Source organism: Pseudopipra pipra, chromosome W (assembly GCF_036250125.1).
Source record: "Pseudopipra pipra isolate bDixPip1 chromosome W, bDixPip1.hap1, whole genome shotgun sequence".
NCBI lineage: Eukaryota > Metazoa > Chordata > Aves > Passeriformes > Pipridae > Pseudopipra > Pseudopipra pipra.
The window spans coordinates 29982123-30000033 of NC_087580.1; the positions used below are offsets into that span (position 1 = coordinate 29982123).

General features: G+C 54.6%; 1 protein-coding gene across 1 annotated transcript in view; it reads right to left on the minus strand.

Annotated features, from left to right (window-relative positions):
- LOC135404965 (uncharacterized) overlaps nucleotides 1–17911 on the minus strand; it is an 801303-nt gene that overhangs the window by 724700 nt on the left and 58692 nt on the right. The window contains 1 exon segment of the mRNA XM_064639689.1: nucleotides 6285–6962. Within this exon segment, the coding sequence (XP_064495759.1) occupies nucleotides 6285–6962 (678 nt within the window).

Genomic DNA, 17911 nt, shown 5'->3' on the forward strand with positions numbered 1-17911 from the left:
GACTAGAAGATCTGGAAGGTCTCTTCCAACATTGATGATTCTGTGATTCTCTGACCTGTCATCCCTGTTTGCAGGTTTGTGCTCTAACAAGAACCTGGGGATGTTTTCTCTGTGGGATCCAGAGGTTTCTATCTGGTCCCTCTGCTTGGGAAAGCCTTCCAAATCCATTCTGGTGAGGGGAGGTGGTGATGCAGCAACAGCAGCTGCCTTGTGGGATGCCTGGACACCCCTGAGGAGGCAGAGCTGGGGCCACTCATTCTGTGCCCTGTCCTGGCTGGGTGCTGGGGGGACTGCCCTGAGGAGAGACCAATGAGGCTTCTCCTGGGGAAAGCCTCAGTCAGAGCTCAGCTTCCCAAACAAGGCTGGGGCTGGGGGTGTGCCGAGGGGGAAGTTGTCCTGCAGGCAGCAGGACAGGACAAGCAGGACTCAGTCTGCTCAGGACACGGTACATCTGAAAGTGTAATGGTTTTGAGTCTAGGCCTTCCTTCCTGGCAACCAGGAAGGAAGGAAGGAAGTATTCCATCCTATTCCTTTATGTAATTAGGTGCCTTTATGTAATAGGCGGACAGGGAAGGCTCTTCCTCTTCCTCTCTCCCGGTGAGGTTTGGAGACAACAGACTCCCGTGGCTGGTCTCGCTTCTGTGGGGGAGCTGAGGCCTGGTCGGGCCTACGGGGCCGGTTGTTTCTGCCGAGCCGGGGTCCATTAGCGTGGCGGTGGCGTTGGGCATGATTGGGCTTTCTCAAGGAAAGTATTATGGTTTTCTTTGGCTATTCCTTTATTGAGTGTGTATACCTGTTTTTGTTTGTTTGTTTTGTCCCATTTTCCCCTTCCCCTTTTCTGTTTTCAGGTGTTGGGGGTTTCTTTCTTATGTGTCTATAGTTTTTGTATATAAATGTAATATAAGTGTAAATATATTTATATATTGCTTTAGCTTTCTCTTATTTCTGTTCTCTTGGGTTTTTTTCCTTTTCCCTTGGTTTTGGGGGGGGAGCTCTTGCGGTGGGGTTTGGAGACTTGGCAGGGAGCCAGCTCTAAACCACCACAGGAGGACACCATGTGTATGGGCCAATTGTTGCTGCTTTATTAAATCACAGCCACCTACAACTGGCTCAGTGGCAACAGAAGAGCAGTGCTCCTAGTTTAAACTGTGGATTTTGCTGAAGATTTGAAGGCATCAGGATTCCAGTTTTCCTGCCTGTATAAAAGACAGAGTTTCTTTTTTGGGATAACATCTAAGACTGGAAAGATCCCCAGGCAACCACCAGGGATGATGTCACAGCGATGATGCGATATCAAAAGAGAGATGTGATGTCACAGGGGGGCTGTGATGTCATGGGGAGGATGTGATGTCACAGGAAGGATGTGATGTCACAGGGAGGATGTGATGTCATAGGAGACATGTGATGTCAAAGAGGATGTGATGTCATGGGAGAATGTGATGTCACAAGGGAGCTGTGATGTAACAGGAGATGTGATATCACAGGAGAGGATATGATGTCACAGGAATGATGTGATGTCACAGGAATGATGTGATGTCACAGGAATGATGTGATGTCATAGTAGACATGGGATGTCACAGAGGAGGATGTGATGTCACAGGGAGCTGTGATGTCAAAGAGAAGGATGTGATGTCACAGGGGAGCTTTGATGTCAGAGAAGAGCTGTGATGTCACAGAGGAATATGTGATGTCACAGGGGAGCTTTGATGTCATAGAAGAGCTGCGATGTCACAGAGGAATATGTGATGCCATAGGAGAGATGGGATGTCACAGAGGGGGATGTGATGTCACAGAGGAGAATGTGATGTCACAGGAAGCTGTGATGTCAGAGAGGAAGATGTGATGTCATAGGAGACGTGTTGTCACAGAGGACGATGTGATGTCACAGGGGAGGATGTGATGTCACAGGGAGCTGTGATGTCACTGGGGAGCTGTGATGTCATAGGTAACATGCCAAGTCACAGAGAAGGATGTGATGTCACAAAGGAGGATGTGATGTCACAGAGCAGGATGTGATGTCACAGAGGAGGATGTGATGTCACAGGGAGCTGTGATGCCACAGAGGAGGATGTGCTGTCACAGAGGAGGATGTGATGTCACAGATGAGAATGTGATGTCATACTAGAGCTGTGATGGCACTAAGAAGGATATGATGTCACAGGTAGCATGCGATGTCACAGGAAAGATATGATGTCACAGGGACCTGTGATGTCACTGGGGAGCTGTGATGTAATAGGTAACATGGCACATCACAGAGGAGGATGTGATAACACAGAGGAGGATGTGATGTCACAGGACAGCTGTGATGTCACAGAAAAGGATGGGATGTCTCAGGTGAGCTGTGACATCACAGAAAAGGATGTGATGTCACAGGAGACATGCGATGTCACAGAGGAGGATGTGATATCACAGGGGAGCTGTGATGTCACAGAAGAGGATGTAATGTCATAGGAGACATGCGATGTCACAGAGGAGGATGTGATGTCACAGAAAAGGATGTGATGTCACAGGGAGCTGTGATGCCACAGAGTAGGATGTGATGTCATAGGAGACATGTGATGTCTCAGAGGAGGATGTGATGTCACAGAGGAGGATGTTATGTCACAGATGAGGATGTGATGTCATAGGAGAGCTGTGATGTCACAGAGGAGGAATTGATGCCACAGAGGGGGATGTGATGTCACAGGGAGATGTGATGTCACAGAGGGGGATGTGATGTCATAAGAGACATGCGATGTTACAGAGGAGGATGTGATGTCACAGAGTAGGATGTGATGTCATAGGAGACATGTGATGTCACAGAGGAGGATGTTATGTCACAGATGAGGATGTGATGTCATAGGAGGATGTGATGTCACAGAGGAGGATGTGATGTCACAGGGAGCTGTGATGTCACAGAAAAGGATGGGATGTCTCAGGTGAGCTGTGACATCACAGAAAAGGATGTGATGTCATAGGAGACATGCAATGTCACAGAGGAGAGCTGTGATGTCACAGGGGAGCTGTGATGTCACAGAGGAGGATATGATGTCATAGGAGACATGCGATGTCACAGAGGAGGATATGAAGTCACAGAGGAGGATGTGATGTCATAGGAGACAAGCGATGTCACAGTGGAGGATGTGATGTCACAGAGGAGGATGTGACGTCACAGGGGGTCTATGATGTCACAGAAGAGGATGTGATGTCACAGAGGAGGATGTGATGTCACAGAGGAGGATGTGATAGCATAGGAGACATGCGATGTCACAGAGAAGGATGTGATGTCACATAAGAGGATGTGATGTCACAGATAAGGACGTGATGTCACAGGGAGATGTGATGTCACAGAGGAGGATGTGATGTCACAGGAAGCATGTGATGTCACAGGAAGGATGTGATGTCACAGGAGAGCTGTGATATCACAGAGGAGGATGTGATGTCATAGAGGAAGATGTGATGTCACAGGAAAGCTGTGATGTCACAGAGGAGGATGTGATGTCATAGAAGAGCTGTGTTGTCGCAGAGGGGGATATGATGTCACAGGGGAGCTGTGATGTCATAGGAGAGCTGTGATGACACAGAGGAGGATGCGACGTCCAGGGGAGCTGTGATGTCACAGGAGATATGCGATGTCACTGTGGAGGATGTGATGTCACTGAGGAGGATGTGATGTCACTGAGGAGGATGTGATGTCATAGGAGACGTGATGTCACAGAGAAGGATGTGATGTCACAGAGGAGGATGTGATGTCACAGAGGAGGATGTGATATCATACGAGAGTTGTGATGTCACAGAGGAGAATGTGATGTCACAGGTAGCATGTGATGTCACAGGAAGGATATGATGTCACAGGGAGCTGTGATGTCACTGGGGAGCTGTGATGTCATAGGTAACATGCCACGTCACAGAGGAGGATGTGATGTCACAGAGGAGGATGTGATGTCACATGGGGATCTGTGATGTCATAGAGGAGGATGTGATGTCATAGCAGACATGTGATGTCACAGAGTAGGATGTGATGTCATAGGATATATGTGATGTCACAGGGAGGATGTGATGTCACAGAGGGGATGTGATGTCACAGAGGAGGATGTGATGTCATATGATAGATGTGACACAGGGAGGAGCTGAGGTTGGGGAGGGCAAAACCGGCCCAAGAATGGATCGGGAATGGGGACCCCTCCTGCATTCCCCTGTGTCAACCTGCTCTGGGGGGCTTTGGGAGGGCACCTCCTCCTCAATGGGCATCCAACTCACCCTAAAGGTGCCAGGACCACCCCTCAGATCCCCAACGACCCCCTAAATCCATCCAGAGCCCACCCAGGACCCCCTCAATCCCCTTTTCTGGGGGACCTTTAGGGGCACTGGTGGCTGAGCTGGGCAGCAAAGTTCATACCTGTCTGCAGCCTGACTCACTGAAATGCTGATTTTTAAGCACAGAAAGGAGAAGCTTGAGGCAGTTTGTTGAAGGCAGAAAGGCTGATTTCTCATGTATTTTAATTACTTCTGAAATGCTTCAAAGCCTGGTTTTCAGGGGTTTATTTAATTTGGCAAGTTCGTGGGGCTTTCTTGGGCTTTTCTTTGTGTGTGGGGTGGGGGTGTTGCTTGTTTTTACAGTTACTTGTCTCATATACTTGGTGCTTTTCCCAGGAGAACATTGATTTGTGTAGAGACAAAATCCCTGGAGAATATCTTAATCTGAGGATAAAAATACTCCCCTGGGAAGGATGCAGGATGAATTTGTATTATTTATTTAAGAGTTTCAGGCCCAAAACGAGCAGTTTCAGCCAAATTTTCTAAGTGACTGAGGAACCCTTTTCTCCAAATGTGCTCCCCTGAGGCAGTTTCAAATCCCCAGTTGTGATTCAGTTTTCTGGAATGATTCTAAATGAATTAAATGCTTTTTTTGGCCATCATCTAGGCAACTGCTGCCACAGATAACTTCAATTGTAAGAAAGCAGAAGAGAAAGAAATGAAAGGGCCACCTGTGAGCAAAAGGTATTTTTCATTTTCAGTAGTCTCTGAATTTTTGTTACTAGTTTTCTGTTTCTGTGGAAGAGTTCAGTGTCCTCCCTCCTGGGAGGGATGGGAACAAATGATTAAATGTGGAAAATGTTCCGTTCCAACACTGCAACCTGTAAATTGTCCAGATGGTCTAAAGATGTCCAGATTATTGAAAACCTTCCATATTTTTGTTTTCAGGGAGAGAGAAATATTTGATGAAGAAATCCAGCAAAGGCAAAAGTGCAAGGCCAAGCCTCAGCCTGTGGAAAGCTGAGGGGTGGCACCGGCAGCCCCAGAATTACATCGGGAAAATAAGAAACAGGAATTTTGGGGTGAGATCGAGCTTTTTTCAGTGGCGTTGATCCACTTCGAGGTGACAGGTTGAACCCTCTTGACTTTTGGGATGCAGAGCTGGGAGAGACTGGAATGTTAATGGTCCATGGCTCCAACACTCTCCAGCTGCAGAAGCAGTGGGGGCTTTGCTGCCCAAGGGCAAAGGAACCGCCCGGGGCAGAGGGGGGAACACCCACCCCTGGAGGGGACAGGCTGGGCTTGGAGCCGGAGAGGGGAAGTGTTATTTTTATGGTTTTATATCACTATAAACAGGAGCCAAAACTGCCCCAAATCTACTTTACACGGAAATAAAATTTTCCTAAACTAAACCCGATAGATAGATAGATAGATAGATAGATAGATAGATAGATAGATAGATAGATAGATAGATAGATAGATAGATAGATAGATAGATAAACTATCCTCAGGGGGGAGTGGCCTCTGCATCTTTCTACTCTGATACTTTCTTTTCCCTTCTACATTTTCTTAAGTGTTATTTTTATGCGTTCATATCACTATATACAGGAACCAAAATGGCTCCAAACCTGCTTTACATGGCAACCCAACTGTTCTAAAATAAACACTACATATATATATCTATAAACACTGATTATTCACTGTCCTTTCACTCTAATCTGCCCAAGGGCTGGATTAACAAGACCCTGGGTCACCCTCACTGTCAGGGGGGTCGGGAGAGGGGCTGGACATGGAGGAAGCTTCTGGCAGCTGCTCACAGAACCCACCCCTGGAGCTCCCCTGCTACCAAAACATGGCCATCCAGACCCAATACAGTGCCCAGCATGGATGACCTGGAACCAGGTCTGTCCTCAACATGGGTCCCTGTGGATCATCCAATAAAGGTCCTCCAATAGCTGACGGAGTTGGAGCAGCGGCCGAAGCTCTTCCCGCAGTCGGGGCACTGGTAGAGCTTCCCTTACCGGTGGGTCCATTGGTGTCTGGTCAACTTAGAGCTCTCGGTGAAGCTCTTCCCACACTCCCCACACTTGTAGGGCCTCTCCCCGGTGTGGATGCGCCGGTGGGTGACAAGGTGGGAGTTCCGGTTGAAGCCCTTCCCGCAGTCGGTGCAGCGGAAGGGCCTCTCATCCGTGTGTGTCTGCTCATGCCTGAGGAGATCTGAGCTGGTCCTGAACCTCTTCCCACATTCCAAGCACTTGTAAGGTCGTTCCCCAGTGTGGATGAGTCGGTGGATGTGGAGGGTGGAGCTGTAACTGAAGCTCTTCCCACATTCCCAACATGTGTAGGGCCGTTCCCCAGTGTGCACACCACGGTGTTGGAGGAGGGTGGATCTCTGGCTGAAGCTCTTCCCACATTCCCTACAGGTGTAGTGCCGTTCTCCGGTGTGGATGTGCTGGTGTTCGATCAGGTGGGAGCTGTCCCTGAAGCTCTTCCCACATTCCATACACGGGTAGGGCCGTTCTCCAGTGTGTATGCCCTGGTGGGTGCGGAGGTTGGAGCTCTGGTTGAAGCTCTTCCCACATTCCCTACATGTGTAGGGCCGTTCCCCACTGTGGATGCGCTGGTGGGTGTGGAGGTTGGACCTCTGCCTGAAGCTCTTCCCACATTCCCCACACATGTAGGGACGTTCCCCAGTGTGGATGTGCTGGTGGGTGAGGAGGTTGAAGCTCTTCCTGAAGCTCTTCCCACATTCCAAGCACCTGAAGGGCTTCTGCCTGCTGGGAGGCTGCTCAGGGACCACCAGGTCACAGCTCTGGCTCAAGCTCCGGTTGCCTTCCCGGCACAGGCTGGCTCTTTCCTCCTCAGAGCACCCTGGGATGGCTTTGGAGCCCCTCCTGCGGGGGGATCTCCGGCCCTTTTCCTCCCCGCTGCCTTCCTGCGCCGGGGAGCCCTTCAAAACGGCCTCTCCCACCAGGGTCTCACAGGGGGATTTGTCCTCCGGGCTCTCCGTCCTCAGCTCGGGGCCTGGGGCAGGAAGCAAGAAGGACAGGGAGGGGATTTGCCTCCGGCCCACAGGGAAGCCCAAGGACATCCCCCCAACTCCGGCCCCGGCAGGACGGCGGCGCCAGCGGGGTTGTCCTGCAGCCGGGGCCATGCTCGGCTGACAGAGCCAGCACAACACCCGCCCAAAGGGACACTGACTGCCTCCTCACCTGCCTGGGGGGACCAAGGCATCTTCCTCTTCCTCGCAGCCTCCTCCTCCATCCGCCCAAGCTTTGGGAAGGACAAATCCTGATGGGGGGAAAACAAGAGCTGAGCGCGTTGGCTTGGGGGTTCCTCCTGCCCAAGTCCATCTCTAGAACTCACCGGGCATCCTGTGTCCATAAAAACCTCCAAAACACCAAGATTCAGCCCAGAAAAACCCAAACCACCAACATTCAGGCAAAAAGCCCCTCAGAAATAGTGAGATGAACCCCTCCCCAAACTGCAAAAAGTTAAGATTCAGCCAAAACATACTCCAAAATATGAAGATTCAGCCAAAAAAAAAAGTTTAAGTGGGAGGATAAGGAGAGTGAGGACATTTCATGAGCACTTGATTTGATTGAGTTGCTATATATTAATCAAAAGCTGAATTAATGTAGTCTCACTTAAAACTCAATTTTTTCTTCCTAGTTTCAGTGTAGAGAATAAATATGAAATCACTGGACTTCAGGCCTTCATCATTACCCCTGTGCTTTGGTGTGCAAATGCTTCCTCCTTCCACGCCTCCTCTGCCATCATTTCTGACAACTGGATTCCTCTGTTGTGCAATATTCTGGGTGTGCAGTTTCCATATTTGCAAGGATTAAAAGCAACTTTTTGCCTACGAGTGTGAAGTTTAGTGTGAGAGAATCCTGGGCAGTCAGACACTGAAATTGTTGAGCTGCAATGGGCCGTGCAAATGGAATGACAGAATCCATTCTGCTGGCCCAGATACAGAAGCCAATCTGTGGCTGTGGCTCTTTGCCACACTGGCACCATCCTCTGTGGTTCCTGCTGCCCACCATGGCACTGGCAGCCCCAGGGGCACAGGTACATCCATCCTGTACATGAAGTCAGAGTCAGACTGTCCACAAGTGTTAGCAGGAGTAAAACAGTGCACTGCTGATCTTCTTGAATTTATCTCTATTAATGTCTGGCTTCACTTGGTCAGTCTGTGTTCTCTTGCACAACATTACGTGGGTTTATGATTTTTATTATCACTGCACCAAATTAATCTGGAATGTGTGGTCAGAACAGTAATTACCTGTATTTGTGTATAACTGTGTGCTCTTCTATTTTTCATGCTTTCTGGCAAATTCACTGACAACTTCTTTCATGACTGCATGATGGGGACTGAATTTAAGGCTGGGGGGTTTTCCTGAGGGCAGCACTACACCAGACTTTTGTGTGTGTGTGAGACAGGCAGAAGCACAAATGCCTGCACAGCCCAGAGCAGTCAGTGTGGGGCTGTGCTTGCTGCTGCAGAGACCCCCAGACCTCCTCACTGCTCCCCAGATCTCTCCTGGAGCTGGGCCACCTTGTCCTGGGACACCTGAGCCCCCCCCAGTGCCCTCCCAGTACAGCCCAGTGCCCCCAGTACAGCCCACTGTGTTCCTGTCCCAGGGTGCCAGGTGATCCCTCTTTGAGGGGGGTTGGAAGTGATTTGAGGGGGGGCTGTGGGAGATTTGGGGGGATCTGAAGAGTTTAGATGGGGATTTGGGGGTTTTGAGTGCCTTTAGGGAAGTTAAAAGAGGTCTTGGGGACATTGGAGGGTCAGAGGTACCTATGGGGGGAGGGGATTAAAGGGGAAATGGGGGTTAGGAGACATTTGGGAGGGGTTAATGGGGCCTGGGGGGGAGAGGAGGGGCTGCACCAAGAGCAGGTGAGTCTTGAGACCCCCCCTGGTGTCCCCAAGACCCTCTTGGTGTCCCCAGTTCCACCCCTGACACCCTGAGACCCCCCTGGTGTATCCAATGTCCCAGGGCCTCTCCATAGCCCTAATTCCCCCCAGGTACCCCAATTCCACTGTCCACAAACCCCACCCCACTGTCCCCAAGGCCCATCCCTGATGTCCCCAACCCTCCATCTCATCCCAGGAGCCCCCCCGGACCCTCTGACCACAAAAACACCCCCACACACACTCACAGAAAGAACAAGGGCATCTGGGGAAACATTGGGGAGAGTTGGGGGGCTTTGCAGGGCCCTGGGTGATTACTGGGGGATACTGGGACACACTGGGGGAACTGGGGGACACTGGAGGGCACTGGGAGGGACTGGGGAGTTAATGGGGGATTACCAGGACACAGCGGGGGACACTGGGAGGTTACTGGGCCATACTGGGGGTTACTGGGTGCTCACTGCAGGATCACTGGGCCATCCTGGGGGGCAGTGGGAGGTCACTGGGACACACTGGCTGGTTACTGAAGGGGTCACTGGAAAGTCACTGGAATATACTGGGGACTAGGGATCCCCTTACCCGGATGTGGTACATTTCCCCCCCCGGATTTTGGGGGCCATCCCTAGGACCCCTTCTTTTTGGGGCTGGGGGACCCCCTGGACCCACTGCTGGGCTTTAGGGGACCCCCCAAAATGCCCTCAAAACCCCTGAAATCCCCCCTCGACACATCAAAACCTTCTCAAGGTCCCCTCAAATGCCCTCAGAGACCTCATCCCTCCCCAGCACCCTCTAAACCCTCTCAGTGACCCGCAAAACCCACCTGGGACCCCCCAGTCCCCTTTAGGGACCCCCCTAATCCCCCTCAGAGACCCTCAAAACCATCTAACACCCCGTAAACCCCCTAGAGACCCCAAAACTGCCTAAAAGGTCCCGCCAGGACTCCCAAACCTCCTCAGAGACCCCCAAACCCCACCTGGCACCCCCCAAATCTCCTCAGAAACCAAAACCCCCTCAGAGACCCCCAAACCCCTTCAGGAACCTTCAACCACCCCCTGAGTCCCCTCAGGACACCGAACTCCCTCAGGGACCCCTCAAAACCTCCTCGGTTATCCCCGAACCCCCCCGCTAAACCCTCCCGAGCCCCCCCGGGGGGACTCACAGCACTCAGAGCGAACCGCAGGCCCCGCCGCCATCACCGAGTCCCGGCTGCGCGCGCACCGCGTTCAGAGAACGCCGCCGCAGCCAATCAGCGCGCGGCCACGCCCCCGCAGCCCCGCCCCCGCCCCTGCCGCGTTGGCTGCCGGGAATCGGTGATGGCGGCGGGTCGGTCGGTGAGCTCTGAGTGCAGGCGGGGGGTGCGGGAGAGCGGGGTCTGGGGATCCCCTCGGGGGCTGCGGGGAGCGCGGCTGTGGGTGGAAAGGCTGCAGGGCTCGGGAGGGTTTAGCGCGGGGGGTTGGGAGGTTCGGAGGACCCTCTCGGGGGCCGCGGGGCCCGGAGGCCTCCCAAGAACCCGGATGTTCGATTCCTGAGAAATTCCTTCGGAAAAAAAAATTCGAAACCACCCAACCAAAAAAAGAACCTAAAAAAAAAGAAAAGTGAGGAAAAGGTGAAGGAAAAACTGCAAGGGCCAGGATGATTTGATTGCTTTGCTTCAGTTTTTCCTTGGTCTCCTCCTTCTCAGGTTCTTTGCTCTCTTCCTTTACAGAAAGCTCTTCTGCTGTTCTGTGGTTTTGCGGTCTCTTAGGGGCTTTTAGGGGTCCCTGAGGAGGTTTTAGGGGGTCTCTGAAGGGGTTTGGTGTCCTGAGGAGACTTAGGAGGGAGGTTGAAGGTCCCTGAAGGGGTTTGGGAATCCCTGAGGGAGTTTTGGAGTCTCCGAGGGAATTGGGAGGTCCTGAGGGCTTTGGGGGGGTGTGTCTTTGAAGCAGTTTTGTGGGTTTCTAGGGGGATTTGGGGAGTTACAGACGGTTTTGAGGGTCCCTGAGGGGGTTTTTGAGGTCCTTGAAAGGGCCTGGGGGGTCCCAGGTGGGTTTTGCAGGTCACTGAGAGGGTTTAGGGTGTCCTGGGGGGGAGATGAGGTCTCTGAGGGGATTTGGGATGTTTTTGAGGAGGTTTTGATAGTTCCAGAGGTGGATTTTTGAGGGGGTTTCAGGGGTTTTGCCTGGATTTTGGGGGGTCTCCGTGTCAGTCCTGTCTGGCCACGGCCAACTAAAACTCCTTTGAGGCCATTTCCCATCCCACTACAGCACCTCTGCCAGCCCAGCAAACCAACCCCACGGAAAGGGGATCCCAATTCCCTCCTCAAACCCCAGAGCCCCCCAAAATTCAGCACACAGAGACCCCAAAGGAAGGGGGGCTCGGGTGTCCCCTAAAGCCCAGCAGTGGGGTTCAGAGGATCTCGCAGCCCCCAGGGGAGGGGTCCTGGGGGTGCCCCCAAACGTCCAGGGGGAGCAGAACCAACTAAGGGGATCCCAGTGCCCCCAGTATAGCCCAGTGACCTCCCAGTGACCCTCAGTGACCACCCAGTGTGTCCCAGTGACCTCCCACTGCCCCCCAGGATGGCCCAGTGATGTTCCAGTGAGCACCCAATAGCCCCCAGTATGGCCCAGTAACCTGCCAGTGTCCCCCCTGTGTGTCCTGATAATCCCCCAGTAACTCTCCAGTCCCTCCAAGTGCCCTCCCAGGATCCCTCAGTAACCCCCCAGTCCCTCCCAGTGCCCTCTGGTTCCCCCCAGTGTGTCCCAGTATCCTCCAGTAATCACCCAGTGCCCCCCAAAGCCCCCCAACTGTCCCCAACGTGTCTGCAGATGCCCTTGTCCTTTCTGTGAGCGTGTGGGGGGGCATTTTTGGGGTCAAAAGGGCCAGGGGGGGCTCCTGGGGTGAGATGGAGGGTTGGGGACATCAGGGATGGGCTTGGGGCCAGTGGAATTGGGGGTGTCAAGGGGGGAATAATGGCAGTGGGGAGGCCCTGGGGACACTGGAGACACCAGGCTTGTCTTGGAGTGTCAAGGGGGAATTAGGAACACCAAGAGGGTCTTGAGGACACCGAGGAGGTCTCAGGACTCAGCTGCTCTTGGTGCAGCCCCTCATCTCCCCCCCAGACCTCTTTAACCTCCCCATATGTCCCTTAACCTTCATTTTCCCTTTAGTCCCCGTCCCCCCACAGATCCCTTTGATGCCCAAATGCCCCCAAAACCTGTTTTAACTCCCCCAAATACACCCAAAAGACCCCTAAACGCCCCCAAATCCCCATCCAAACCCCCAGATCCCTTCAAATCTCCCCCAGCCCCCCCCCCTCAAATCCATTCCAACCACCCCCCCAAAGAGGGGGGCACCCTGGCACCCTGGGACAGGAACACAGTGGGCTGTACTGGGGGCACTGGGCTGTACTGGGAGGGCACTGGGGGGGCTCAGGTGTCCCAGGACAACGTGGCCCAGCTCCAGGAGAGATCTGGGGAGCAGTGAGGAGGTACTGGTCTGTCCTGGTCTGTACTGGTTTGTACTGGTCTGTACTGATCTGTACTGGTCTGTACTGGTCTGTCCTGGTCTGTACCCCCAATCCCCAAAGCCCCTCCCCAGCTCCCCCAGGACCCTCCTGGACCCCAAAGCCCCCCGGGCCCCCCAAGGCCCCTGACTTGGTCCTGCTGCCCCTTGAGCATCTGCAGCTGCTGCAGAACCAGGCATTTCATCAGCAAATGTGCAGGTGACCCCAAGCTGGGGGTGTGTTGATGTGCTGGAAGGCAGGAGGGCTCTGCAGAGGGACCTGGCCCAGCTGGATCCATGGGCTGATTGCAAGGGGATGAGGTTCCAGCAGGCCAAGGGCCGGGTCCTGCCCTTTGGCCACAAGAAGCCCCGTCAGCCCCCCGGGCTGGGGCCAGAGTGTCTGGAGAGCAGGCAGGCAGAAAGGGAGCTGGGAGTGTGGATGGACAGGCAGCTGAACAGGAGCCAGAGTGTGCCCAGTGTAATGTTAGAAAAGCAGAATAGGTTCTGGGATGATTCTAGAAAGAGAAAGAAGCCCAGAGGCCAGTGCAAGCAGGCAGCTCTCAGCTTGCACATGATGTCCCCTCCCTGCAGGTTCCTGTCCTTGAGCCCAGGCCCTGAGGTGAGGCTGAGAAGTGGTGTGGAGGTGAGCCCAGAGCTGTGGAGTAGTTGGAGTGCAGGTTTAGAGCAGCTTTATCACCTCAAGTGTGCAGAGGAAGCTGCTGCCCCTGCAGGGACCTGCCCACAACCCGGATTGAGTTACCCCTGGAGCATCCCTGTGTGTGTGTGTGTCACAGCCCCCTCGTGGTTCCCCCGCTCACCTGGGGACACACGTGTCATGTGTGTGTCATGTATGTGTCACAGCCCCCCCACGGCCCCAGTGCTCACCTGGGGACAACATGTGTGTGTCACACGAGGGTCATGTGCCAGGGGAACTCTTGGGGGTCTCTCTCCCTGGGGTCTCTCTCACACAGGGGTCTGTCAGGGGTCTCTCCTGGGCATCTCACCCTCACAGGGATCTCTCCCGGAAGTCTCCTGGGGGTCTCTCTCACACAGGGATCTCTCAGGGGTCTCTCCCAGGGGTCTGTCAGGAGTCTCTCCCGAGGGTCTCACCCTCACAGGGATCTCTCCCAGGGGTCTCCTGGGGGTCTCTCTCACAAAGGGGGGTCTCCCAGGGGTCTCTCTCCCAGGGGTCTCTCTCACACAGGGGTCTCTCAGGGGTCTCTCCCAGGGGTCTGTCAGGAGTCTCTCCTGGGAGGGTCTCACCCTCACAGGGATCTCTCCCAAGGGTCTCCTGGGGGTCTCTCTCACACAGGGGGCTCTCTCAGGGGTCTCTCCCCGGGGGTCTCACCCTTGCAGGCACTGATCATCTGCAGCACCATCTCGGCCGCCCCCTGTGTGTGCAACCGGGCCTGCTGGGACAGCAGCTTCTGCTTCTCCTTCTCCTGGGGGGCACAGGAGGAGTCACAGGGGTCTGGGGGGGTCACAGGGGTCGGGGGGTGTCAGGGGTTGGGGGTCAGGGGTCACAGGGGCTCACAGGAGGAAGTTCAGCAAGTTCTGCTTCTCCTTCTCCTGGGGGGACACAGGGGTCAGGGGGTGTCAGGGGTTGGGGGTTGAGGGGTCACGGGGGGAGGTTCAGCAGCTTCTGCTTCTCCATCTCCTTCTCCAGGGGGGGCACGGGGGTGTCAGGGGGGTCACAAGGGTCAGGTTGGGTCAAGGGAGGTGTTGGGGTCCACCCCTCACCTTGAACAAGTCCTCGGCCTCTTCCTTCCTCTCTTCCTCCTTCTCTTCCTCCTCCCCTTCCCCTGTGTGACAGCTCTGGGGGGGGGGGGGGAATTTAAAGGGGGGCTCCCCAAATTAGCCCCCCCAACCAGCCTTTTGGGGGGACCCCCAAATCTCTGGGGATGCCCAAAATAACCATAGAAACCCCCCAATTCTTCCTGGGGACCCCCAAAGTTCCTGTCCCCCACCCACAGTCCCCTCATCTTTGAGACCCCCACCCTTGGGAACCCCCCCAGTCTCTGGGGACCCCCCCAATCACTACCCCCCCCCAACTTCTGGGGACCCTCCAGTCTCTGGATCCTTCCCAAAATATCTCTGGGGACCCCCCACCTCCAGGGACCCCCAAAACCCCTGGGAACCCCCTTGCCAATCTCCAGGTTCCCCCTCCAAATTCTGGGGACCCTCCCCCCGCAGTCCCAGTATCACCTCACCCGAATTCCCGGGGATCCCCCAAACCCCAGGGCCCCCTCAAACCCCTTGACCCCATTTTTGGGGGTCCCACCTTGGCCATGATGCCAGTGTAGGCCGTGTACAGGTGATTCTGCTCCAGCTGCCTGTGGGATTTGGGGGGGGGGGGGCACAGGCTGGGGGGGGCAGGGACCCCCCACAGCCCCCCAGGAGGGGCCCCAGGGGTGGGGGTTACCCCCAACACCCACCCCGGTGGGATTCTGGGGTCCCCACCCAGGTTTTGGGTGTCCCCACTCCCCCAGTGCTATTTTGTGGGATTTGGGGTTTTGGGGTCCCCCTGGTGGGATTTGGGGTGATCTGGGTGCATTTTGGGTCCCTCTGCTCAGTCAGGGCCATCTGGTGTGTTTTGGGGTTTGGGGTCTCCCGGAGATTTGGGATCCCCAGAGTGTATTTTGGGGTCCCCGGGGTGTGTTTTGGGGTGATCTGGGTGCATTTTGGGTCCCTCTGCTCGGTCAGGGCCGTCCTGCTGAAATGCAGGATGAGCTGCTGTGTTTGGGTGTGTTTGGGTGTGTTTTGGGGGCCCCCCAGGTGTGTTTTGGGTTCCCTGGGGTGTGTTTTGGGGTGATCTGGGTGTGTTTTGACTGTGTTTTGGGGTCCCTGGGGTGTGTTTCCAGGTGATTTTGGTCCCTCTGCTCGGTCAGGGCTCATCCTGCTGAAGTGCAGGATGAGCTGCTTGTGTGGGTGTGAGTGGGTGTGGGTGTGTTTGGCTGTGTCTGAGTGGCTGTGGGTGTGTGTGGGATGTTTTAGTCGATGCTCTCCAAAGGAGTGTGAAATTGCAGCCCCCAGGGGAGGGGTCCTGTTGATGCCCCCAAAAATCTGCACTGACTGCTCTGGGCTGTGCAGGCATTTGTGCTTCTGCCTGTCTCACACACACAGAGAAGTCTGGTTAGTGCTACCCTCAGGAACCCCACCCCCCCCGCCTTGCTCCAGCTAAAGCCATGGAATTTGTCTTTGTTTCCCTTGGGTTCAGGGCCAGGCTGTGCCTGTGTCCAGCCCAGAGGCTCAGAAAAGCATTTCTCCCATCCCACTGCAATCTGCTGCTGCAGACAGGACCCAGGCACTGGTGGCACTGGGAGTGAACAGCAGAGTGTTTCCAGGGGCTCTCTGAAGGAACACGAGTGACCAAAGAAACCAGCACAAGTGTCCACAGAACTCCCAGTCCTTCATCCCTGAATGAGCTTGTTCAGCCCAGGAAAAACTGTCTAAGTTTTATTTCCGTGGAAGGAGGTTTTTCCCACTTTAACACCAGTTTAGTTCCAAACCAGTTTCTTCATTTCCTCCTCTCAGTTTCCCTGAAAGACACTGACAGGGGCCATGGACACTGACAGGGATCACAGAGTTTGTCCCTTGGCCATACAGCTCCTGCTGTTTGGCAGCACAGGAGAGGTTAATTAGAGCCCAGGCTCCAATCCCAGGGCACGCTTTGAAGACGAGCTTGAAATCAAACGACTTTCTTGCTGGAGGGTAAAATTCAGTCCCCATCACCTTTTTTTGGGCTAATCTTCATATTTTGGAGTATTTTTTAGCTGAATCTCAACTTTTTGCAGTTTGGCTGGATGAGGGTCTTCTTGCTATTTCTGAGGGGTGTTTTGCCTGAATATGGGTGGTTTGAGTTTTTCTGGGCTGAATCTTGGTGTTTTGGAGGTTTTTATGGACACAGGATGCCTGGTGAGTTCTAGAGATGGACTTGGGCAGGAGGAACCCCCAAGCCAACGCGCTCAGCCCTTGTTTTCCCTCCCATCAGGATTTGTCCTTCCCAAAGCTTGGGCGGATGGAGGAGGAGGCTGCGAGGAAGAGGAAGATGCCTTGGGCCCCCCAGGCAGGTGAGGAGGAAGTCAGTGTCCCTTTGGGCGGGTGTTGTGCTGGCTCTGTCAGCCGAGCATGGCCCCGGCTGCAGGACAACCCCGCTGGCGCCGCCGTCCTGCCGGGGCCGGAGTTGGGGGGATGTCCTTGGCCTTCCCTGTGGGCCGGAGGCAAATCCCCTGCCTGTCCTTCTTGCTTCCTGCCCCAGGCCCCGAGCTGAGGACGGAGAGCCCGGAGGACAAATCCCCCCGTGAGACCCTGGTGGGAGAGGCCGTTTTGAAGGGCTCCCCGGCGCAGGAAGGCAGCGGGGAGGAAAAGGGCCGGAGATCCCCCCGCAGGAGGGGCTCCAAAGCCATCCCAGGGTGCTCTGAGGAGGAAACAGCCAGCCTGTGCCAGGAAGGCGGCCGGAGCTTGAGGCGGAGCTCTGACCTGGTGGTCCCTGAGCAGCCTCCCAGCAGAGAAAAGCCCTTCAGGTGCTTGGAATGTGGGAAGACCTTCAGCAGGAGCACCACCCTCCTCTCTCACCAGCACATCCACACTGGGGAACGTCCCTACCCCTGTGGGGAATGTGGGAAGAGCTTCAGGCAAAGCTCCAAGCTTATCCAACATCAGCGCATCCACAGTGGGGAATGGCCCTACACATGTAGGGAATGTGGGAAGGGCTTCAGTGACAGGTTCACTCAACGCATCCACCAGCGCATCCACAGTGGGGAACGGCCCTACACGTGTGGGGAATGTGGAAAGAGCTTCAACTGGAACTCCAACCTCCTCACCCACCAGCGCATCCACACTGGTGAACGTCCCTACACGTGTGGGGAATGTGGGAAGAGTTTCAGACACAGCTCCACCCTGCACTCCCACCAGCACATCCACACTGAGGAACGGCCCTACACGTGTGGGGAATGTGGGAAGAGCTTCAGGCACAGCTCCAACATCCTCACCCACCAACGCATCCACACTGGGGAGCAGCCCTACACGTGTGGGGAATGTGGAAAGAGCTTCAGGGACAGCTCCAATCTTCACGCCCACCAACGCATCCACACCAAGGAACGGCCCTACACATGTGGGAAATGTGGGAAGAGGTTTCAGACCAGCTCACATCTCCTCAGGCATGAGCGGATGCACACGGATGAGAGGCCCTTCCGCTGCACCGACTGCGGGAAGGGCTTAAAGCAGAACTCCACCCTCCTCACCCACCGGCGCATGCATACCAGGGAGAGGCCCTAC